The sequence below is a fragment of the Lissotriton vulgaris genome, chromosome 2_2, assembly GCF_964263255.1.
Source record: "Lissotriton vulgaris chromosome 2_2, aLisVul1.2, whole genome shotgun sequence".
Classification (NCBI taxonomy): domain Eukaryota; kingdom Metazoa; phylum Chordata; class Amphibia; order Caudata; family Salamandridae; genus Lissotriton; species Lissotriton vulgaris.
The window spans coordinates 744,836-770,324 of record NC_141688.1 but is presented as its reverse complement, the minus strand read 5'-3'; the positions used below and the strand labels follow the sequence as shown (position 1 = coordinate 770,324).

Here is a 25,489-nt window from a genome sequence, read left to right as displayed (position 1 = left end):
TGGAATGCACTAATGTTGGGAAGATGGGTTTTTACAGTTGGGAACCGCCAAATGCTTCCGCACTTATGTTCCGGACCTTGTACGTTTCAAAGTGACCAAAACGACCCCTCTGGGGGATGATTGTGGGAACTAGGTCATAAACTTTTGTGTTCAATGTAACTCTATGGGATAACCATGTATAAAAGGAGCGATCCACAGAACCAATTTGAAGCAGTCTCCCCAAGTTGCACGTGTGTTGCTTGTCGTGACTTCTGTGTTCCCTGCAGTAAATAAACCTTGAATCTTTGACGTCGAAGGAAGTGTCCCGTGTCTCTGTGATTCATACGCCGGAGCAGGTTACCCACGAAGGTTTCAGGTGTTGTTCCCTGGCACCGCTGGGTTCTTAAAAACCCAGTCCTTCAGTTGGCGCCCAACGTGGGGCTGCATCAGTGGTACCGGTCCAAGCCCGACGATCGTGAGGAACTTCGTGTGAAATCTCCGAGGGAAGGTGCACCCCGCTTCATCGATCCTGTTGTCGAAATAAGTGGCCCGAAGACTTTTCCCGCGAAGATTCCCGCCTCCTGACGGCTGCGACGGACTGTTGCCCTGACTGTAGACCTGTTTTGGCGCCTGGTGTAGACCTTGGTAGAGCGAGACGATTGACGGGCCTTCCTGGTGACGCCATTGATCTTTGAGTTAAGTATTTGTGGGTCGCTCCCAGAGTCCTTGGTTGTTGACACTTTAGCGAGTGTTTTTGTTGTTGACGCTGTGAGAGTGTTTTGTCGATGACACTTTGCTAGCGTATTTTGTTGTGTTGTTTGACGACTGCAGCCGCCAAAAACCAAGGGTTTTGTTCTTTGCTGGGACTTGGTAAATCCCGTAACCCTTGAAGTTTGTGAAACTCGGCTAGTGTGCGAGATGCCTGGTCGCAGTACTTTGTTTAGTTGTTTCAGACCTTGTGGTACGGATTCCCGACTGGAGGACTCGTGTCCGATACCTCCGGTTGGAACTCCCACTTATGAACTGTACAGTAAACATGGGCTAGGCCCGATTACTTTTAATGATTACTGGATCAAATACACGAAGAAGGACGGTGACCTTCGTTGGCCACCTCATGGTAGCTTTGAGGCCCCGATCTTAGATAATTTAGAGATTAAATTGTTCGAAAGGAAGTCAAGGCCGGCCATGTTTGATGCCTTTCGGTTGTGGCGTAAAGAAGCCCGACAGAAAGAAATCAGACAAACTAAACGAAATCAGCGAGATAATGTTGCTACTATAGTGAAGAAAGCAGAGCAATTTCAGCGTGACAAGGAGGTTAAGGATAAGGAAGTGTTTGATAGACTACAGCGTATGACCGTGGATAAATGTTATCCCGCTTTGCCTACGGAGTCGGAAAAGAAGGAAGAGTCAGTTGAGGATCCTTTAATGTCTTATCTTATGAAGTCGCCACCTCCGTATGTACAGGGTACCGCAGCTCCCGTGGTTCCTGCTGCACCTATTCCTCCGCCTATTCTTCCTGTGCCTGTTCCTCAACCTGCACCTGTTCTTCCGACTGTTTCTGCTCCTTTGCCTACTGCTATCCCTACTGCTCCTCCGCTTCCACATACTCCTGCTCCCGCTACTGCTCCTGTTTTGTTAACTCCTGCTGTTGCTACTGTTTCTACTCCTTCGCTTGTTAGTCCTGTGTCCTATACTTCTCCCTCTACTCGTTCTCGTAATTCTCCTCTTGCGGCCAGTTTCTTTCATTCGCTCGGACCTGTTCATGGGTCCGCTGGTTCCGATGGTCCTCAGAGACGTAGTCAGCTCCCTGGTAACAGAGAACGCGCTTCGCTATATAATATGGCGATGGGTTGGATGATGCATCCTCTTCGAAATCCGCCACGTGTTGTACTCGACACATTTTGTCAATTCAATATACCAACTCAAAGGTTTGTGTTCGAGGAAATGTGTAGGGTCCTACGTGATCAGATATCGGCCGATGCACCTGACGAGGTGCTGACCGCTTTGTCTGATCTTCAGCTTCAGTTCTCGAACGGACTGATAGTGGATACCAACGTTCGACGTGCTGTTGAGCGGTTGCTATCTTTCCGTCCCACTCCTATACCCCAAGCCTTGTTTGTTGAGGATATTGAAAGACTGCCAGATGAGTCTGGTCAGTTTCCTATGCGTGAAGTTCCACCAGTATGGATGCCAGGTGATGCCACCCGAGCACCACCGATTCTGCCACATTTCCAGAGAGTGTGGATACATCTCCCATGGAAACGCTCAGAAGTGTTACAGGTGAAGCAATCTTTGCCCGACCCTCGCAAAAATCCTACAGGGTATTACAAGGAATTATCGCAGCTCGTAGATGCTACGATAATGAACCTTGCTGATATTGATATGCTGTTTGGCAATGTTGTACCGCAACCGGTATGGGCTAAGATTCGGCACGAAGATCACGCAAACGAATTGGGTGGCAATTGGGCTGCTCTTACTGCGGCCGATACGCGACAAGTTGGCGGGGCTAAGCCTGAACAGCTCATTACTGCTCTTCCTCAAAGAATAATAACGTTAATGAAGACTCTTATGCCAGCTATGAGGGTAAATTGGGACAAATTATCAGCTTGTAAACAAAAGAAAGATGAGAGTGTCTCCGACTTCTTTACGAGGTTTGAGGAGGCTTTCATTGATCATAGTGGTCAGGATATGAGCACTGAGGGTGGTCAAAGGTTGTTCGTGGACAAATTTGTCTCTAACTTATTGCCCGATTTGAGCAATAAATTAAAGAATTCAGAGAGTGCGTGGGCCGTTTCTACTTCAGCTCAGATATTGGCCACAGCACAATATTATGAGAACCGAGAGAAAGAAGAGAACGATCGCGCTGATAAAAAGACGAAAGAGCTTAAAACTAAAGTGTTGCTTCAGCAAGCATATTCTCCACGTTCGAATCAGAATACTTCGCAACAAAATAGATCACAGTCGCAATCGAATCGATCACAACTTCGTAACGACTCCTCTTTCCAAAGATCATCGTTAGGGTACAATCAGTGTGCTTATTGTAGACAGGAGGGGCACATTAAATTCAATTGCCCTGTTTTGAACGATCGTAATAGTGGTAATTCATCTAAAGGAGGTTGCGGTGGTTCACATCAGGTATCACGTGGTAGGGGTCGTGGTGCTCAGAATGAGCGTTCTGACACTTCCTCTAATTCTAATAATTGTTTCGATCAACGTGGATCATCGCAAGGACGATCTTCACAATACAATGTAGACGATTATTACGTCGATCAGGGAACTGACGACAGTAATTACTAGGACAGCCAAAGACAAGGAGAGGGAGTGGTATCAGTTCCGGTTGATCAGAGAGGGCCTTACGTCGCAGTTGCTACATCGGGCGTCGTTGAGCCTTTTCTGTTGGACACTGGTGCAGCGAAAAGTTCTATCATGCATTCGAAACTCCCTGGCGCACCTTTGTCTGGCTTAACAAATGTTTCCGTTGGATTCTCTGGCGCCCCCGTTAGCAATCCAGTTTCGTGCCCTTTGCCCCTTACAATTGGGCCACGTGAGCTTCAAGCTCCGTTGATTTTGACTACTGGCTGTGGTGAGAATCTTTTGGGCCTGGATTTGCTTAAACGTTTGTATGCAACTTTGTATTGTTCTCCTGCGGGTGTAAAGCTTACGTTAGGAGAGATTGTTGTCTCTCCTATGTATTTGTCTCTCGATAAGCTTCCACCGGAATTGAATTCTCTTCCTGCGTCTTTGTGGGCAACAGGTCCCAATGATGTGGGCCTGCTTGACATCTCCCCTTATGTTGTTCAGTTGAAATCTAATGTGCGATTGCCACGTATTCCCCAGTATCGTATCTCTCTTGATGGTGAACGAGCATTGTTAGCGATCATTTATGATCTGATCGAGAAAGACGTTATTGAAGAGACTCGGGGAAACGTGTGCAACAGCCCTGTACTGCCCATTCTTAAACGTACTGATCCTTCGAAGCCACCCGTTTATCGTTTTGTTATTGATTTACGGGAGGTGAATAAAATTGTGGTTCCTCAATTTCCTGTTGTGCCTGACATCACGGCGTTACTGACTCTGATTCCAGCTTCTGCATCGTGGTTTTCGGTGATTGATTTGAAAAATGCGTTTTTCAGCATCCCGATTGCCGAGGAGAGCAGAGACCTTTTCGGTTTCTCTCTCAGTGGACGCAGCTTCCGGTTTAAGCGCGCTCCTCAGGGCTACTGTGAAAGTCCATCGATTTACAGTCAAGCCTTGAAGGGTCAACTGGATGCGTTTAGGTTGCCGGTCGGTGCGGCCTTAATCCAATACGTCGATGACTTATTGGTGGCTGCTGATACTCAGGACATTTGCAAAATTGCTACGGTGTCGTTGCTGCAACATCTCTGTGAGTTGAATCATAAGGTGTCCCCTTCTAAACTCCAATATTGTTGTCAAGAAGTAACCTATCTAGGTCACTTATTGTCAAAGGAGGGAAGGAGGTTGACCCCAGAGAGGATTGCAGCGATTGCGCGAATGGCTGTGCCAAAAACCCAAAGAGATGTGCGTGCCTTTCTAGGTATCACGTCGTACTGCAGGCAATGGATTCCTAATTTTTCATTGCTAGCGAAACCATTGGTGGCTCTTACGTGCAAGGATGTTTCATCTCCTTTACCATGGACGGAAGAATGTCAGAAAAGTTTTTCTGAACTGCGTGATTCATTGTGTTCGGCTCCTGTGTTGGGTACTCCCGACTATAGCAAGCCGTTTACATTATATGTTCACGAGAGGGAAGGTTGTGCTTTGAGTGTCTTAACGCAACCTTTTGGTGGTAAACAGCGTCCATGTGCATATTTTTCCTCGACCTTGGACCCAGTAGCTAGAGCATTGCCGAGTTGTTTGAGAGCAACTGCGGCAGCTGCGGTCTCCATTCGACAATCAGCAGGACTGGTCATGGATAATATGCTTACGGTGATGGTTCCGCATGCAGTCGATACTCTGTTGAATCGTACGAAAACTCAGCACTTGACGAGTGCGAGGTTGTCTGGGTACGAGCTGACGTTGCTGGCAAGTCATATTCAGATAAAACGTTGCAATGTTCTAAACCCGGCAACTTTGTTACCAATTAGCACAGAGTCAGATGAAGTAGTAGAACATGATTGTTACTTGAGGACAGAAGAAGAAACAAAAGGTCGAGTGGACCTTAAAAACACCCCATTGGAAGACCCAGATGGTACACTGTATGTGGATGGGTCATGTTTTAAGTTGCCGAATGGCGATGTGACTACTGCTTATGCTGTTGTAACGTTGAATACTGTTGTTGAGACTGCAAGGTTGAATCAGAATTCTGCTCAGGCTGCAGAGTTGATCGCTCTCACTAGAGCGTGTGTGTTAGCGAAAGGGAAACGTGTGAATGTGTTTACCGACAGCCAATATGCATTTGGCGTCGCACATAGCTTTGGACGACTGTGGAGAGAGAGAGGTTTCTTGACGTCGCACGGTACGAAGATTCAGCATGGTCAGCTTGTGAATGATCTTTTGGATGCACTTACGTTGCCTGAACAAGTAGCGATTGTTAAATGTAGTGCGCATCGTAAGGTGACGGATGATGTTGGTCGTGGTAATGCGTTTGCAGACGAGATTGCTAAGGAGACTGCCCGGAACCTTAGCACTCGAATGTATGTGACGAGTTCGGTTAGGTGGCCTACAGAGTCGAGCATGTGTGAAGACACTATTGAAAGTGTGAAAGAAATTCAGAATGAGGCCACCGAGACTGAAAAGGCGAAGTGGAAAGAAAGCACGGGAAAGTTGGAGGCGAATGGTTGTTGGATTGATTTGTCGGATCAGAAAAGATGGTTGTTGCCCGATGCGTATGTGCTGGCCGTTGTGACAATGGCGCATGGGTTAGCACATATTAGCGCGAAAGGTATTTGTAAGTTGCTGTCCCCTGTGTGGAAGAATGATGGTATCACGAAATGTGCTGAACGTCTGGTGAAGAATTGTATGGTGTGCATGATGTACAATCCTGGCAAAGGAACCCCAACTCCTCCTGGCAGTTTTGCTCCCCCTTCATGTCCCTTTGAGGTGATCCAATTGGACTTCATCCATATGGAGCGATGCAATAACCTGAAATACGTTTTAGTTGTGGTTTGCGCATTCTCCCGATGGATTGAGGCCTATCCTCTCAAAGACAATACTGCTTTGTCGACTGCGAAAATCCTACTGAAGGAATATTTTCCTCGGTATGGAATGCCTAGAGTCGTGTGGTCAGATAACGGAAGTGAGTTTGTAGGTAGTGTGATGAAGAGTGTGTGCAAGGGCCTTGGAATTAATCAGAAATTCCACAGCGCCAATCATCCCCAGTCAGCTGGATTGGTTGAGGGGTATAACGGTACCCTTAAACTGAAATTAGCAAAGATTCAGGCTACGACTGGTCTTTCGTTGTCTGACGCTTTACCTTTAGCATTACTGTCAACTAGGGCGACTGTACACTCCCGAGTAGGGCTCAGTCCCTATGAAATAGTGTTCGGTCGTCCTGCGAATGTCTGGGGGGTTCCTAGGCCAGGAATGTTCTGTGATCTTGAGTATCCAATGTTGATCGATTACCTTCATGACTTGACTGCTAAACTGAGGTTAATTCACCAACAGGTTCACGACGCACTGCCGACGCAGACGGAGGGTCCAGGCCACCAGCTCCAGCCCGGAGATTGGGTGGTGACGCGGAACTTTTCGCGCAAGATCAACTTGGACCCGAGGTTTACTGGACCCTACCAGGTTCTCCTTGCCACGAGGACTGCTGTTCGTCTCGAGGGACGTAAGAATTGGGTGCACGCCACCCATACCAAGAAGGTCCCTATCCCTTTGCCGGCAGACCCGTGGGTGAGGAGAGGCATTGCATCAACTGAAACCGAAGGATTGTCAGCGTTTGTACCTTTTAGCGACGCACAGCCTGTTGGAGAATCCTCAGCGCAGCAGAAAGACTCTGATGAACAATTGTCATCAAAAGACTCAAGACCAGAACACTCAGCTGATCAGCAGGACGCTGTCTCTTCAACGGATCCTTTGTTTGACGAGCAGACACGTCCTGGGAAAACCCGATACTTTTTGCGATCTAGCACTAAAGACTAATAAAAGATCCTGCTTTGCTGTATTGACAACTGCATTATCCCGTTTTCCGTGATCAGTTTTGAACATTCATATTATTGTGATTATTCCTGTGTATATACATTGAGCTTCATTCCTTATACCTTTTTACTTCCACAGCCGAGAGACATTGTTTTTGCATATATATATATTGTGCATTTAAAGGCCGTAGGGCCGCGCGCGTACTTCCTTCTGGATAGTAGGTCTCGACGCTAGGTTAAAGACCGTTGGTTCCTGGGAACTCCTAGGGATTGACTATTGCTACACAGAACGAAGTGCGTCAAGAAACGTTGCGGACGGTCGTAGGGAATGGCATTTTCGAAGCTGATGGACTTGGAAGAAGCTCAAGCTCGAAGATTCAAGCTGCAACAACTTAGTCGTACGAAATGTTTTATATTTCAAGTATTTGTATTATTTTTGACTGTGTCTGCATTATTGGCGGGTGGGGTGTATTATATGACATCTGGTTTTCTGTCTCCTGTGTTACCTACTCCTACACCTGATCCTAAACTTACTACTGTTGCTTCCCCCCATTCCTTTCATGTCCTACCCGAACACGAGCAGGCTAGACGCGCAGAATTCCGCAACAATTCCTTTATTCAGCTCCTTCACCAGCATCAGTTAGTGGTTAACACTACTAATTGTTGGGTGTGTGGGTTGATGCCACATACTACGGATAAGGGAATTCCATATCTGGTGTTACCGTATAGTTCCCAAGGGTCTGCTCGAGCATTTCAAACAATGTTTCGAAGCGCACTGGGTTTCCACCCCATTCGAGAACCACGCTCTCCCTACTCTGGTCCTACTTCGTATCAAAAACCTTTGTCTATAGCAATAGAGGATTTAGATAGTGATATCTATGATCCTTCGCTTATTCCTGAAGAAGAGGTACAAGCTTATAGGGTCCTGAGTAGAGGTGAGTATAGTGTGTTCACTAGTGAAAAGCAGCTTAAAAGCTCACCTCCGATATGGGTCGTACCCCACATTGGCAATTTTTGTCTGATGGGTCGTGGTCGAAGATCGAAAGCCCGACTTGGAGAGAGTGCTTGCACTGAAAATTATATGCTGCCGATGGTCTCGTCCCCTGTGTTTCTGGCTGCCAAGGGTACATACTTTATCTGCCATGATCGTGCATACGCATGGTTGCCCGCTGACTTCATGGGCTCATGCTTCATTGCAAATTTGTTGCCTCCGACGTTCACTGTAGATGCCGATTATCATAAGACTAGAGTTGTGCGAGGCGTAATTAGCAAAGAGGATACTGCCAGTCAAGAGGCAGGAGACTTTTTCAAGGGTTTCCTCCCGTTTTGGGGACCTATGGTTAATAGAAGGAACCTGAGACAGTTGACTCGAGTGGTAGAGTCGACAGCTAACATTACTGCCAGCGCCCTTGGTAACATCACCACAGAACTTCAGGCGGATAGACTTATGACATTACAAAACCGTATGGTTTTAGATGTCATCTTAGCAGACCGAGGGGGGGTATGTAAGGTGATCCACTCGAGCTGCTGCATTTTCATTCCAGATAACGCTCCGACCGTTTATCAAGCCATCTCGAAGTTGCATAAGATCTCCGAATCCATACACGTGGATGTAGGGGATTGGACGCTACTTGGGTGGTTTTGGGGCCTAATGTCGACTTGGGGTTGGAAGATTCTGATGATTATCGGAGTTGTCGTGGCGTTCCTGTTCACGTGTTGCCTTTGTGTGCAGTGCGGTCCTGCCTTATGTGGCCTCTGTGCTACAACGTGTATGAGACAGCCGCCTGTTACCAATGGAACTCGGTTGGACAGAGCTATGCTCCAGCAACATCTAGATGGTCTGATAAATATCGAGTATGATTCCGACTAGTGCTTGCCTACATGAGGGCAAAAGGAGCGTTCCGTGACAATTGTAAGTGGTGCTTTCGACTCGCACGAATATAGTCGAGTCTGGTATCTATGAACCGCAAATGACGAGTTTAGTGGGTGTACGCAGTTTCGTTGTGCTAACCTAAACCGTTTGTCTGTTACGTGGGTATTTCTATCTGTACCCACGGGCTCCATCTTAGATACGGCATCCATTTTGTCTCTTGCCCTCAAGTAGCCAGTGAACGGACGTTGTCCGCTTCGCGACCCTGGGACTCCCAAGATATTTGCGGAAGACACATGTCCTTTGTAAGTGTCTTTATGATGAGGGGGATGCTACTGTAAAGCAGATGGCGCCGCTCGAGGCTCATCTTGCAGCGCGGACTTATTGTCTCAGCCGTGCATCTCATTAGGCACGTCCCTTTGATGCCTGTATCTCGTGTTTCTTGATACCTCCCCCTTTTACACCCTTTCCGATTTCCCCACTGTCTCCGTCTTCCTCTGCACCTGTTCTTGTTCCTATTTCGATCTGTTTATTACCGATTGGAATGCACTAATGTTGGGAAGATGGGTTTTTACAGTTGGGAACCGCCAAATGCTTCCGCACTTATGTTCCGGACCTTGTACGTTTCAAAGTGACCAAAACGACCCCTCTGGGGGATGATTGTGGGAACTAGGTCATAAACTTTTGTGTTCAATGTAACTCTATGGGATAACCATGTATAAAAGGAGCGATCCACAGAACCAATTTGAAGCAGTCTCCCCAAGTTGCACGTGTGTTGCTTGTCGTGACTTCTGTGTTCCCTGCAGTAAATAAACCTTGAATCTTTGACGTCGAAGGAAGTGTCCCGTGTCTCTGTGATTCATACGCCGGAGCAGGTTACCCACGAAGGTTTCAGGTGTTGTTCCCTGGCACCGCTGGGTTCTTAAAAACCCAGTCCTTCAGTCCCAAAGGGGTGACGATGTTTTTGGTTACTGAGGGGTTGGAGAACTATTTGATGATGGTGAAGAGTTCTTTGCTGTGGTTGGTGCTGGCTTCGAGGCGGGTGGTCAGGGTGTCTTTTTTAGTGTCTTTCAGTCATTGGTGGTAGTTGTTGAGCGCCAGTGAAGCTTGTCTCCTGAAAAAGACAACTTGCGCAAATCCTTTACAGAGACACATACTACTATGGATTGTTACATGATTGTTGTCATAGTCACTGGGCACTTTGGAATTTCTGCATGTAGCATCTTTCCTCTTCATTCCTGGTGAACCAACTCCCACCAAGTGCAAATCCTAAAGTTGGTGATCATGTGCAATGATGCATATTGTGACGTGTTGTGACATTGTTGGTTATTTTCCACTTTTGTTGTAGTCTGACTTCGAAGGAACTGCATTTAATCAACCTAATCATCCATATTTTCATTTGAAGAAATACCCCTGAAGAAGGGTTTTTTTTTAACCCGAAATGCATTGGGAAGTTTCTGTTTGAATGCTTGTTTATACATACAATTTTGATATGCACCGATGCTTGTTAAGAAGGAGATTGGCAAGGGAAAGAGAGCTAGAAATGTTTACTTTTTTTGTAGCTCATTTCATAGGCATTTGTATTTCTACATATCACGTGTGATTTACAATATAATACTTAGAAACATCTCTGTGAAAATTGTTTTTATCTTTGTAAAAATCGCAAAACTATTGGCATAAAAATTGGAAACCGAAGGGGCAGAAGCTGTGTATCTCACAGATCTGGGTGAAATTGGTCATTATTACACAGGGGTTAGGGCTATCCCCCTCAGTGAAATAGCATGCATACCACACTAAATCAGTACACATTTAAAATGTGGTACCTTATTAATTAACATATGGTATACTACGTGTGCAGGCCCACCCATACACAAAGCATTAGTCTAGTAGGCTTTGACATAATTTACCCCCCCCCCACCCTAAAAGAAAATTCACTGGATGTCTAGGTCTTGAGTATTTTGTCACGTCCTACCTCTCACTGGTCCTCCCACACGCATTCTAATCCAGCTCAGAGCAGGTGGCAAATGTTAGCATTTTTGTCACCCTAATAGGTAAATGTGCCCGGAATAGGGACCAGTTTTATTGAATAAGAGCAGTTATTCCCTATAGAGGAGTGGTAGGAAACATGTAATTGTCAGAATTTGGTGTGGGCAAAATGGCTGGAATCGTAAATTCAGCTTAACCTAACCTCCTCCAGTATCCAGCACTGAAATCTGTGATAATCGTACTCGTAATAAGGACGTTAAGAAGGCAGGAGGACATTATATACAGTGCCACCCTTATTCACCACTGCCGGCGACATAAGTTGAAGGTTTATCAACAAACAAGGATGATCGAAGAAGGTCCTGCTTGCTTGGTCTTCGGACACAGGAGCTAGGTTTACATATGATTGTTGCTTTGTATGTACTGTGTTAAAACAAACCTACCAACCTAACATCACTAACACTTGTAAACTTCTTATATTGCAGGTTATCCCCTCGCTTTAACAAATTCACAAGCAGGTATACAGGTTACAAAGTAATGCTAATAGTCATGCAAGCCTTAAGAACTCATCAGAGTGAGCTTTTGTACTCTGGTAGACAGCAGCATTTGCCACAGAGTGATTGGATCTTCTTGGAAACTAGCTTAAAATAGGCAAAAGATTGTTCAATTTGAGATTAGATTTCATCTTCTTTCATATTTCCTGCAACACCTGTGGTGAATCTTGATGCTTGCCACAGCACACTTTCGCAAAGTCTCTGTGCTTCGCTTTCCATAGAACCTACCTGTTGCCTTTACCTCTCCATATGCCATATGTATGTGCAATTCCAGCAGCTTTCTTCAAATATTATGGTACCCTTTCCACAGTAGTCTATTTTTATTTTCAGCGCAAAATAGCTTTCAATCTTTACAACTAGTCCTACGCACATCATGTTCGCGCTATATAAAACTTTATAAATAAATAGCAAAAAGCACTACTGGTATCTGTGAAGCTTATTTTGTCCTCTTACTTTAAGTAACACCCTCAGGGCACGGATTCAAGCAAACCTTTGTGTTGTCTACGTGTGTCTTAAATATTGGGCATGGACTGTCCTGTCTTTGTGCAGTGTCTGTATTTATTTTCAATACACTGCGCCGGAACAGAGTATCGGCTATTGGCTTTGCAGTCATTCAACAACCATTCAGCGTTAAATGATAGCTAATACCATAGCCTTACCTTAGTGGCTGCACCGGCCATGAAAGGCCCGCTCCAGCATTAAAGGCCTGAGCCGAAGGCGAGGGACTTTAACATGGGAGCTGGCCTTTAATGGTCGTATAGCCCAACTACGATGAGCTATAATGATATTAGAGCATTCTGCCACTAGAGTGTTCTAACAGATATAACAAAGTACCCTGTGAACAACAAACATTGGAATGTTGGAGCTCCAGGCTTTTACCAGCCATTAGCAGCCCGGAGCACTCTATTATTTTCAATGTTCTAATAAACGACATATGATTGCAGATGAATGATAATTCCAGATGACTCATAACTACTAACTCAAACCTTTGACCTATTCCTAAAGCCAAGGAGAGTATTTCTGGTGAGTATTTTTTCTACGGAAAAATGCAGGATTATGTTCACATTTTTTATTTACTGTAGTCAGATTGTTTGGTACAATATATCATTAATTTGCGTAAACATGATTGTCATTTTTCAGTTCATACTCAAAAGTAACCCCATTTGTATAGTACATTTGTTGAGGTGCAGGAAGGCCTATTAATATTAAGAAGCCCAACAACATTGTTTACTGTGTAGAAAATGCTTAAATGTTATTTGCTACATCAGACCCAAGGACTGCATTGAAAATGTAAAGAATTTTCAATGGATATCAAGGGGTTCTGAGTGACCTCAAATATACAATGAGAGTGAAGCTTGAGTGGTCGGTGATGTCACTGATAACCCCAAGGGGAAAAAATCCCAGTAATTCACTTTTTCCCATCTATAATTTTTGTTTTGTATGCCCCCAAACATCTTCTGCCAATGCCTTTTACTACTGCGCAGGGGCGGAGGATAATGGGGGAGCTATACATACCCTCCCTTCTCCTCTTTTCTCCTCTGACCCTGATTCAGGGACGGTCGCTCCACGCACCGCGCGGCTCCCCGTGGGTGTGCCCTGCCTTCCACCGTTGCTGCCGCGAGTCAGCCGCTGCCCCTGCTGCTAAGTATCCTGCGCTTCACTTGTACCTGTACTTACTTTACTTCTACTGTGCCCTGTGATCCTGTGCCTCTGTTATTGTGTTTGTTCTGTGCCACTGGTGTTTTTGCCCCCTGCCTCCTGCTTCGGGACCGTTTTCCCGCACTTCGCTCCCCCCCGCCGCTGCTCCCCTGCGGCCCGCCCCCCTTTTCTCTTCTCTACCCTGCCCCCTCCCCATTCGCTGCCCGCTCCTGCCTCCCAGCTGCTCCTCCCTCCCTCTTGGACACTTAAGGCGTTTCTGCGCGGTGGGGAGCAGTGACCTCTGACCCTGATTCAGGGCCGGTCGCTCCACGCACCGCGCGGCTCCCCGTGGGCGTGCCCTGCCTTCCACCGTTGCTGCCGTGAGTCAGCTACTGCCCCTGCTGCTAAGTATCCTGCGCTTCACTTGTACCTGTACTTACTTTACTTCTACTGTGCCCTGTGATCCTGTGCCTCTGTTATTGTGTTTGTTCTGTGCCACTGGTGTTTTTGCCCCCTGCCACCTGCTTCAGGACCGTTTCCCGCTCTTCGCTCCCTCATGCCGCTGCTTCCCTGCGGCCCGCCCCCCCTTATCTCTTCTGTACCCTCTCCCCTCCCCATTCGCCGCCCCGCTCCGGACTCCCAGCTGCTCCTCCCTCCCTCCTTGCCATTTATGACGGAGTCCACACGAACGCGCAGCAGTCACGTGCAGCGGTCACGCGCAGTGGGCGCGCCGATTGTGCGCCAAAGGCAAGCCCGTCTGCGCCCGTCCGCGCCTGGACCACGCCCACCACTAGGACCCCTGGCCCTCAACGTTACCAGCCCACCCGACTGATTTACGATGCCGCCACCCTCCACGCACTCAACACCGGCCAGACCCCCGCCTGCCACCGAGCCACCCCAAAATGCACCCACGGACCGTTCACCTGCCAAGCCTGCAAATTCAGCTGCCTCCGGACCTGCACCACACCCGCCAGGCCAGGCACCAGCAACAACCACCTCAAGAGCATCCTGCGGATCACCCGCTCCGTCCACAGGCACGCCGTCGAACTCTGGAACCTCCTTGACACAACAGCGCCGGACGTTGCCTTCCTCACAGAAACCTGGATGAACGCCTCCTCAGCCCCCAACATCTCCATAGCCATCCCGGATGGCTACAAGATCACCCGAAGGGACCGCGTCAACCAAACCGGAGGAGGCCTCGCCATCGTCCACAGAAACACCATCCACATCACGACCAACTCCGACGACACCCTCACTGCCGCCGAGCACCTTCACTTCCAGATACACACAGACCTCAAGACCACCCTCAGAGGCACTCTCATCTACAGACCACCGACTCAGACTACATCCTCCTGGGAGACCTCAACTTCCACCCTGCTGTACAACCTCGCCAACCTCGGACTCAAGCAACTGGTGAACACCCCCACCCACTACGCCGGCCACACGCTTGACCCAGTCTTCTCCACCAGCAACCACATCTCCTTCAGCCACTCCACCGGACTACACTGGACAGATCACAGCTGCGACCACTTCAACTTCAAGAGAACCACGACCCACCACCACCCGCAACAGGTTCCCCGAAGATGCTGGAGCAAGATCACCGATGACCAGCTCACCACCTCCCTGAGCCAGAACCCTCCCACCAACACGGCGGACCCCAACGAAGCAGCCCACAACCTCACACAGTGGCTCACCAACTGCGCCAGCGCCCTTGCACCGCTGAAGAATCCTCACAGCAGACCCGGCAGCAAGAAAGCCTTGTGGTTCACCAACGACCTCAAAAACTCCAAGAAATCCTGCTGTACCCTCGAGAAAGCCTGGCGCCATGACCAGTCAACTCAAAACATGACAGCCCTCAAGAACACCATCCGCAAACACCACCAGCTGTTTCCGCACCACCAAAAGGACATCATTCAGAGATCGACTGAACAACAACACCCACAACAGCAAGGAACTCTTCAGCATTGTTAAAGAGCTCTCCTACCCCAGCGCCAGCAACAACAACATCACACCGTCGCAAGACCTCTGCGACTCACTCGCCTTGTTCTTCCACCGCAAGATCGCCGACGTACACAACAGCTTCGCCGCCCAGACCACGCACCCAACCACTGAACCAGACCGTCAACAAACAACTATCCGCCTTCCTCGAGACAAACGGCTCCTTCGACCCCTCGCAGTCCGTTTTTTGAGCAAACCACAGCACCGAGACCGCCCTCATCACAGCTACCGAAGACATCAGGTCCCTGCTCGACAACGGGGAAACAGCTGCCCTCATCCTCCTCGACCTATCGGCCGCATTCGACACAGTCTGCCACCGCACACTAACAACCCGCCTCCACCAGGCCAAGTCCTGGTGGCCCCCCACACTGGGCACCGCCCCCAAGCCCACGGACCACGCACTCAACCTTGGCTTCATCCTGGACTCCTCCCTCACGATGACCAAACAAGTCAACGCCATCTCGTCATCTTGTTTCAACACCCTGCGCATGCTCCGAAAGATCTTCACGTGGATCCCCACCAAAACCAGAAAGACGGTCACCCAGGCCCTCGTCACAAGCCGACTGGACTACGGGAACGCCCTCTATGCTGGAACCACAGCCAAGCTACAGAGAAGACTCCAGCGCATACAGAACGCTTCTGCACGATTCATCCTGGACATCCCCCGCCACTGCCAAATCTGAGAGACCTGCACTGGCTCACCGTCAGCAAGAATATCATGTTCAGACTCCTCATCCACACACACAAGCCTCTCCACGACATGGGCCCCAAATATCTCAACAACCACCTCACATTCTACACACCCACCCGCCAGCTCCGATCCGCCAGCCTCGCCTTCGCCACCGTCCCACGGATTCGCAGAACCACCACCAGAGGAAGATCTTTCTCCTACCTGGCGGCCAAGACATGTAACTCCCTCCCCACCCACCTCGGCTGACCCAGGACCATCTCTCCTTCAGGAAGCAACTCAAGACCTGGCTCTTCGAGCAGTAGCAGCACCTCCCCCAACCCTTCCCCCCCCCCCTCCCCTCCCAGCGCCTTGAGACCCTAGCGGGTGAGTAGAGCGCTCTATAAATGTCTTTGATTGATTGATTGATTTGCTGATGCAAATGTGAACAATAAATATCTTCCTGCCATCCTTAACCAAATCCCACCACCTTCCCTGTCTTCCTTCTCCCTCCTGCAGCTGTGATTTCTGCTGTCATTCAAAATTGGCCAGCAGAGCTGCAGTGACAGGCTCTCCACTACGCCTGTCAGCCTGGCCAAGAAGGCCTTAATGGCATCACAGTTGATAACCAGTTTTGCTATCAACTGTTGTGATGTCACAGAAAGGAGTTATGACTTTCAAAAATTGAAATGATAGAGGCATTACAGTTGATAACCAGTTTTGCTATCAACTGTTGTGATGTCACAGAAAGGAGTTATGACTTTCAAAAACTGAAATGATAGAGGCTCTCCATGAGAGCCATACAGAACAAAATGAAAATTCACTTCCTCCCACTTGAACCTATCGCTTTCTACTAGACCACACCCCAATCCACTAGTTCACCTCTTTCCACTAGCACCGTCTCCAAGTAGAACACAAAACCTGACATTATAACATATCAATCTATATTCACCCATGCCTACCTCTGCTAAGATGTGCTTCCTATATTATAGCACTGTACCTCCCATTAGACTAGTTTGCTGCCCATTAGGGAATATATTCTAAAAGTGATTCATATCCTCTCCAACCGCATTCCACCTCACCCCCATCCTAGCACACCTTTTTATATGATGCAACGCCTATTGCCACTACACCAAGTTTCTTTGTTTAGACCACCACACCTGCTGTTAGCCTCCACATGCTACCACTCTACTATATGAATCGCTGCATTGTTCTACGCAGTCTCTCACTCAGTCGTATCTCTTCCAATGAGATTTCAGCTCACTCTGGCAGACCTTACATTCTCCTTTAGGTCACAGTACCACTCGTTTAACCACACATACCACAGCAAACAGCACCTCCTTCTCATAAGATCGCACCTATTCATAGCCACAACTCTTACACTAGCCCACGTCTTCTCACACTACACCTCAATTCTTCAAGCTTGACTATGACACTCAGGCATGGCCAGTGCAGGTAAGAGCGATGCGGACGGGATGAGGGGATTCGGCAGACGACCACAAGGGAAAATTAAATAAAGAATGAATTTTCCCTCGTTGTCGTCTGTCAAGATACCTCCCCACCCGGCCCCACCGCTCTTATTTATTTATAAGGTTACCTGCTCAAGCCGCGGCTAACGCTCCCCAAAGTCCCCATACTCCTCTTCCCACAGGACTACCATCACAGCTATCACCAACATTCCCCCGTTCTATTTGCATCTATCCTCCTACTGCAGCTGGACAGTATTGTGACATCTTATTGTTTCACGAGTAATGCTCCTGCACATTACTTCCCTGTGTTTCTTTGTTTGCTGGAGTATTTCTTGACCAGTCTTTGTGCCTTGTATAGTGAACACTGTCTTTTCCGTTTACAGGCTCTCAGGTTTCACAGGTTTGTTGCAAGGCCTTGGAAGTTCCAGAAATGTCAGTGAGGCGTCAACACCTTCAGCTCCTCCTCTTGGTAAGGGTTTATTGGCTGTAGAAATCTGGAAATGTTGGACAGGGCAGAGTTAAAACCCAACCACAATCAGGAAGTCTTGATTGCAAAAGTGTGTCAACCTCAACCTGTCAGCGGTCCAAATCACACGTTACCAGTGTAAGGATATATGGGAGTCTGACTGCTCTATACTCTCCCTGGCAATGCAGATTTTCATTAATCCATGATAGTTTAATGGTGGGTCATACTAACTGAGGAAGCTTAGATAAAAATAAATGCATGGCAGCATTGGAGGTGCACATGCCATGTTATTCCAGACAAGGTTCATCAAGGTTCAACCATGGTGATATATGGCTACCATGAATAAATCGCAGCTAACCATAGCTTTTCCATGAACTTGAGTTAGGGCAGTCTGGTCACCCAGATGTCCTTGTGTCTCAGGGTACCGATGAACATCTAAGTGACTGCGCAATAGAAAGTCAATATTATGTTCACCAGTGGGAATGTAGGGATTCACTCAGAGCTTTTGATTTCAAAGTATGTTCATGAATCTCTGCTGCAGAATTTCTATTAGGCGAGTTATAACTAAGTAACATATTTAATTATAATATTACTTGGTGTTACTTAAAAAGAGCTGCGTGTAGCTCAGTGTCATGCCAATAACTACTAAAAAATATAACAACAGCATCACGTGTACAAATATAGGAATAGTATTATCAACATAACATGCCCTGGCCTGCAGTGATTGGAGACTTCTAAGCTTGTTACAAGTAAAATGTCTAAATTACAACCAACCTGGTCCCCTTTGTAATCAGCCTGTGCATTCAGCCAGTATCCATGGTAATAGAAACTCATGCATGGGTTGACGTTGGTGGATTAGTTCTGCCCTTGTGAGCTCTCTCATCTGTTACTTATTGAGCCCTGGGACCTCATTGTTTTCTTCAATAAGTCAAGTTGTTGGAATTTTGCACAGATCTCCCAGTCCCCTGTCTAAGGCACTTCTTCAGTGGAGCTATCATCTTGCTGCGCTTTACCGTGGCTTGAGCTACTGTTAAATCTGTATTGAACTCGGGCACAAACTTGTAGGCAGATATTGTTCCGCGTGACAATATGACACAAAAAGTAATGAACTGGTAAATACGCTGGGTTGCATTCCAATACATCAATGTTAGCTTGTCTTTAGCAGAACAAAAATGACCTAACCAGATGCAAATCATTTTCGGTCCCGTCCCACGAGGAACATCCCATACCCAACACCCAGGCATTGAATGAAAGAACAGCTATTTATAAAGTGCACAGCTGCTTCACAAGAAAGCATCCAGGCACTCTTAACCAGAGGAATACAGGCGATATCAAAATGATAAGTGGACATCCCTAAAAAACTGGGGTGTCCATCCTGCTGTAAAGCTTGTTCAGAATCAAGAAGGCTCAGAGCTTTAGGCAGCGAGTTCCACAATTTAGATGCAAGAAAGGAAAAGGACCTGCCGCCAGATCTTACTTCACACATTTTTAAACTGCAGACCACTCCTTGAATTTGAAGAATGAAGAGTCCTCACTGGAATGTATGTCTTGAACCTTCTCTGTAGGTACCAGAGCCCTTTGTGGTGCAATGCTCTGAAAAGGATAAGCATGGCCTCAAAGATAATCCTTTCTTTAATGGGCATTGTCCCTTCTGAGCAGGAACGCCAGCAATCTCAGGACAGTTGCAGCCTTGTTTGGCCTCATCACTGACTGAGATGCAGTTTAAGTCTGATTGTACAGCAAAGATGGCAGCCACCTGTGTACGTCCCCCCCCCCCCCACCTACTTATGGAGACTTAATTAGACAACACAAAGGGGATGTGCTCAGGAATATTTTTACCTGTCGCTTTAATTCACCCACCTTACCTACTGATCAGTATCAGGCCATTTGTTTCTCTATAAATACGCATCCCACTGAAAGTTTTTCTGGGGTGCTGTTATCGGCCTCCTGGTTCTAGGGCCTCTTTTAGCTAGGACTTCTGTAATCTTCTAGAGCCCTATCTAGAAAAAACGAACTTTACACTTCTTGTTAATTTCCATTTAGAGAATAGTGCAAGTCACGATACTCAAAACCTTTTGGAAAACATGAACTGTTGTGGCTTTTTACAACTGGTCACATCCCCTTCTCATGCAGCGGGCCACACCCTGACTGGGATTTTCTCTAATGATGACCCTATTAGGGTGGGAGAGCCCCTTCCGCTAGTTTGGTCAGACCATTTTGCCATTCCTTTAGTTTAAGGGTCTCGGCTTCTGGGAATACGCAATTTGAAAATAGGGAAGTGGCAGATAAACTGAATCTTAACCTGATTAGCAATGAGGCTGTTTCAAATGCTCTGATAAATTATCAGATCCCAAACCATCTTAGTGGCAGATGAGCTATCCAAAAAGCTATTAGTAGTAATGGACACTTTAGCTCCTATAAAAGGTCATTACTCAGCAAGGAAAAGGCCCTCCGCTCCTTGGCTTTCTGACAGTAAGTAAGTAAGTAAGTTTTTATTGCGCAATTAATTAAATTCATTGCAATATACACACACTAGAATGACCGTTGCGTATTGAGGGTGAAAAAATACACTAAACACTTGAAAACAGAAAAATTATTAATTAATGGAAAAAACGTGCAGTAATGTCAATGGGAGATGAAAAAACTCAAGCTGGGTCAGAAAGCGAGTTAAGAGAATTAATTTCTAAAATAAACTTGACAAAACGAGCCGCCAACTGCGGAAAGTCTCCCCTCATGCAAGCGTCGAGTGCTTCCTGACATGTCCTGACGTTAAGAAGAAGCCAAATGGGACGTAACCAGAAGTTTCTTTGGGCTCGGAGTTTTTGGCAAATGCACAGTGTTGGACCTAGATTACCCAAGCCTACATATGGTAGCTTGGCACAGTAGTGGTCTAAAGCTAACTCCAGGCGTTGGCTAAGTACTTACAAGTCTTACCCACAGTAACACAGTGATGAACCACCAAAATAAAGACACAACACCTCTGTTTGGAAAAATACCGTTACCTTTTATAAAAATAATATGACTCTTTGAATTCAAATTATACAGGTTACCACATCAGTTTCACTCAGAAATAAACGTTACACTTTTGTCTTGGGAAAATACATGACGCTCTTCTTGCTGTGGAAAAATTACAGTGAAACACATTCTATTGGCAATGGATACGGTGATGAATGAATAACACTCTTCTGGGATTAGTAATATTCCAAGAGAATTACACTATGCAATATCACTTTACATTAACAATCAATATCATCAACATTTCATGACTTGAACCAGCCCAAATCCCTGGTTACTTCCTTACCAAAGGGTTAAGAACTCCCTCCCCTCCTCTGTACCTTCACACAGAGCAAGGATGCACACTTACAGTCACCTACAGGGCTATAAATGCCTATAGATAGTTCCCCAATGGGCTAGTAATGTCAACGCTCTATTGACAGTTGTTTATCTGTCACACAACCTATAAAACTGAGGTGGGGGTTATAGGGTTACTATCCCCTCAGCTATTATGGCACAATTTAGAGTTTGATCAGCCAACACGTCAGGGCACCTTGTTATAAGTAAGATCGGGTAGTTTGGTTTAACATAAGCGTAAGGGCACAACACCTTCCTGTCTCTCCCCCCACTCTCCTTACTGTCACAGTGGCAGATCCGCCACAGTCCTCCTCTCTTGCCTGACAACCGGCCTCAAAGGGTTTCGCCCAGCTCCCCTGATTGACTCCTCAGCTTGAGCTGGCGCTGGGGCGGTTGGTGTCACACTGAAGGGCTAGTCGTGGGGTCTCTCCCTTTCCTGCTGCTTGGGGCGCTGTTCTTGTGGTGAGTTGCTTGGGGCGCTGTTCTTGTGGTGAGTTGCTTGGGGCGCTGTTCTTGTGGTGCGCTGAAACAGGGACCAGGCGGGGCACTCACGGTGAGGAAGCGCCAAGCAGGCTCCCCCGACGATCGTCTCCCTCGGTGTCTGGGCGTCTCCTGCGCGCTCCGGCTCGTCTGCGCAGCTGCGGGAAGGTAGTGCTCCGGCGGGAAGTCGGCGCTGGTCACCTGACGCGAACGCGTCTCTTCACGGAGGCTGCTCGCAGCTCAGACACGCCTCCCGGAGGCCTCGCCTCCCCCGATCCGCCTCCTCACGGCCAAGGGTAGGACAGCGCGGGCGCGAGGGATTAGTATTCCCGCCCGGCGCTGCACTTCCGCCGCTTTGCCTGCACAGTCTCTCCCCTCACCTGGCACCACGGGGATCACTCTTTGAAGCGGCGACTCGCTCCTCCAGGCTGCCAAAGTTCTCCTGACACGCGCCTTCGTTTCGGCGCGACCAATGACACTGGTCACAACGTGGGGCCCACAGTTCCTCCTACAGACTGGAAGGTGAGCGTTGGCAAGGGGGGAAATCAATAATGATCTTCAATAGAAGTGTCTTGACAGCTTCCACTGGCGCAGAGTAAGAAGGGTCTCCCTTCACATTCAGTTAGCTGTTTTTCTCCGCAATTGATGTATGGGGAGGGATTGGTCAGAGGCTAACGGGGGAACAACCCTCTGAAGAAACTGTCAGCCTCAGAGACAAACTAGCTGCTCTCAGTGTGTCCACCTCCTCTCACCACTGCCTCACTCCTCCACTCTTGGGTCAGCACAAAATGGCTGCTGGTCACTGGCCTTATATAGGGTGGCCTGAGACCTGCAGAATCCTCTAGTGTATTCTAGAAAGTTCCCTAATGTTAACCTATGGACCTGTCCTCCAGTAGTGTCCGTTATGGCAGTTGGTGGACACCATTTTAGGTCTCTGGAGATCCCTAGATTTTCAAGGGGGCTGACTAGGCCTCACAGGTTATGAGGGAAAAATGGCGTCATCGCCAAGGAACACCTAGCCACCTGACAGCATTAAAAAACTCCTGATGGACATATGTAAAAATAAAAATAGAAACTCTGGGAGGCTAAGGGGGACAAAAATAAATCATGGTGGTTAGAGTCTTCCCAGAAGCAGACAGGTCTAACACGCGTCCCCCCCAGCTGAAAGTGGGGAGAACTACCCAACCCCTTGGGAGTCCTCATCACTAAGGCGGAAATACCTGGATAGACCGTCTGCATTGGCGTGGTCTGCCCCAGGTCGGTGTTCCACCCTAAAGTCCATTCCCTGTAGGGAGATGGACCACCTTAGCAACTTGGGATTCTCCCCCTTCATTTGCATCAGCCAACGAAGGGGGCGATGGTCAGTCTGAACCAGGAAGTGCGAGCCAAACAGGTATGGTCGCAACTTCTTCAGAGCCCAAACCACCGCAAAGGCTTCTCTCTCAATTGTACTCCACCTCCTTTCCCTGGGGAGTAGTCTCCTGAACAGGAAGACCACGGGTTGATCCAAGCCCTCATCATTTAGCTGCGATAACACTGCCCCAATGCCATGTTCTGACGCATCTGTTTGGACAATGAATTCTCTAGCAAAATCAGGGGCCTTGAGAATGGGAGCGGAACACAATGCTTGTTTCAAGGTCATGAAGGCTCGCTGGCAAGCCTCCGTCCAGACTACCCGTCGGGGTTGCTTCTTGGAAGTAAGCTCAGTGAGAGGGGCCACGATAGTGCCATACCCCTTCACGAAGCGACGGTAATATCCAGTGAGGCCCAGGAAGGCTCGGACCTCTGTTTGAGTCTTGGGGGGCTCCCAGGCGATGATAGCCTCAATCTTTGCCTGGAGGGGCTGCACCGTCCCTCTGCCCACCAAGTGACCTAGGTACACCACCGACCCCTGTCCGATCTGACATTTGCTGGCCTTGATTGTCAGTCCAGCCTGTTGCAGGGCATGAAGAACAGCTTGCAAATGCTGCAAATGGTCCTCCCAGCTGCTACTGAAGACAGCAATGTCGTCCAGGTATGCAGCAGAAAAAGCTTCCATTCCAGAAAGGACCCTGTTCACCAGCCGCTGAAAAGTGGCAGGGGCATTCTTGAGCCCATAGGGCATCACGCGAAATTGGTAGTGTCCCTCAGGTGTAGAGAAGGCTGACCTTTCCTTCGCCTCCTCGGTAAGGGTAATCTGCCAGTACCCTGAAGTTAGGTCAAAGGTACTTAAGTATTGAGCAGCTCCCAGCCGGTCAATCAGCTCATCCGCCCGTGGGATAGGATGTGCATCAGTTTTGGTCACTGAGTTCAAGCCTCGGTAGTCCACACAGAATCTCAATTCAGGTGTGGTGCCTGGTGGGGCAGCTTTTGGTACCAAAACCACCGGGCTAGACCAAGGGCTTCCAGAAGGTTCAATCACTCCCAGCTCCAGCATCTTGGCGACTTCACGCTTGATGCTGGCCTTCACCTTGTCCGACAGCCGGTAGATTTTAGACTTCACAGGTGGGCTGTCTCCTGTGTCCACGTCATGGGTACACAGGTGGGTCCTACCCGGGACAAGGGAGAACAGAGAAGAAAATTGCTCCAGGATCTGGCGGCAATCACTCTGCTGTTCAGGAGTTAGGGATGGCGAGAGAATTACTCCCTCCACCGACCCATCCTTTTCATGGGACGAGAGAAGATCAGGGAGAGGTTCGCTTTCTTCTTCCTCTGCTCCATCGGTTACCATCATCAAGACAACCGCGGGCCTCTCATGATGTGGCTTGAGGCGGTTGGCATGCAGCACCCTGTGGGGCTGCCTCGGGGCCTTAAGATCCACCAAGTAGGTAGACTTCCCCTTCTTCTCCAACACCTCAAAGGGGCCTGTCCAACGGTCCTGTAGGGCATTTAGCTCTCCAGGTTCCATCACCCACACCTTCTGTCCAGGCTCCAGTTCCACTGGGTGAGCGTTGTGGTCATACCACTCTTTCATCACTGCTTGGCTGGCCTCCAAGTTGTCTGAAGCTTGCTTCCACAACTTAGCCATTTGGCTCCGGAAGGCCAGCATGTAGCTCACCACGTCCTGGGGAAGCTTTCTGGGAGTCCGTTCCCATCCGTCTTTCACCAGGCTGAGAGGTCCCCGTACAGGGTGCCCGTACAAAAGTTCGAAGGGGCTGAAGCCCACTCCCTTTTGTGGCACCTCCCTGTAAGAAAACAAGAGACAGGGTAGGAGGATGTCCCATTTCCTCCGCAGGCTCTCAGGTAGACTCCATATCATACCTTTCAAGGTTTTGTTAAACCTTTCCACAAGACCATTGGTTTGTGGGTGATAAGGAGTGGTAAACCGATAGGTAACTCCGCACTCCTTCCACATAGCCCGCATGTATGCTGAAAGGAAGTTAGTCCCCCTGTCGGACACAACCTCCTTGGGGAAACCCACTCGGGTAAAGATCCCCATCAGGGCCCTTGCCACCACAGGTGCAGTGATGGTCCTCAGAGGTATTGCCTCTGGGTACCGTGTGGCATGATCCACCAAAACCAGTATGAACCGGTGACCAGCTGACGTTGGTGGATCCAATGGCCCTACAATGTCGATGCCCACCCTCTCAAAGGGGGTGCTAACGACAGGTAGTGGTTCCAGGGGAGCTTTAAGCTTCACTCCTGTTTTCCCACTAGCTTGGCAGGACACACACGTCCGACAGTATGTGTCAGACGCCACTTTCATTCGAGGCCAATAGAAGTGGGGGACAAGCCGGGCAAAGGTCTTGTCCTGTCCTAGATGTCCTGCCAATGGTATCTCATGAGCCAGTTCCAGTAGAAAGGCTCTAAAGCATTGAGGGACCACCAAGGCTCTGGCTGAACCATGGCCAGGTGCCTTGGGCTCACTGTAGAGGAGTCCATTCTCCCAGTAAATCCGGTAACTCCCTTCAATGTTTCCTGCTGCCTGGGCGTTGGCCTGTTGCCGCAGCCCCTC

At 48.3% G+C, this 25,489-nt stretch overlaps 1 protein-coding gene across 2 annotated transcripts in view; it reads left to right on the top strand.

Annotated features, from left to right (window-relative positions):
• The window catches only part of PSTPIP1 (proline-serine-threonine phosphatase interacting protein 1), a 527,591-nt gene that overhangs the window by 479,207 nt on the left and 22,895 nt on the right, over positions 1–25,489 (top strand). Inside the window, exons 13-14 of one of the 2 annotated variants that reach the window (XM_086959165.1) lie at positions 11,418–11,450; positions 17,642–17,727. In XM_086959165.1, coding sequence (XP_086815291.1) covers positions 11,418–11,450; positions 17,642–17,727 — 119 coding nt within the window. The remainder of the gene's footprint in view (positions 1–11,417; positions 11,451–17,641; positions 17,728–25,489) is intronic. The other variant, XM_086959166.1, reaches the window with a different exon arrangement.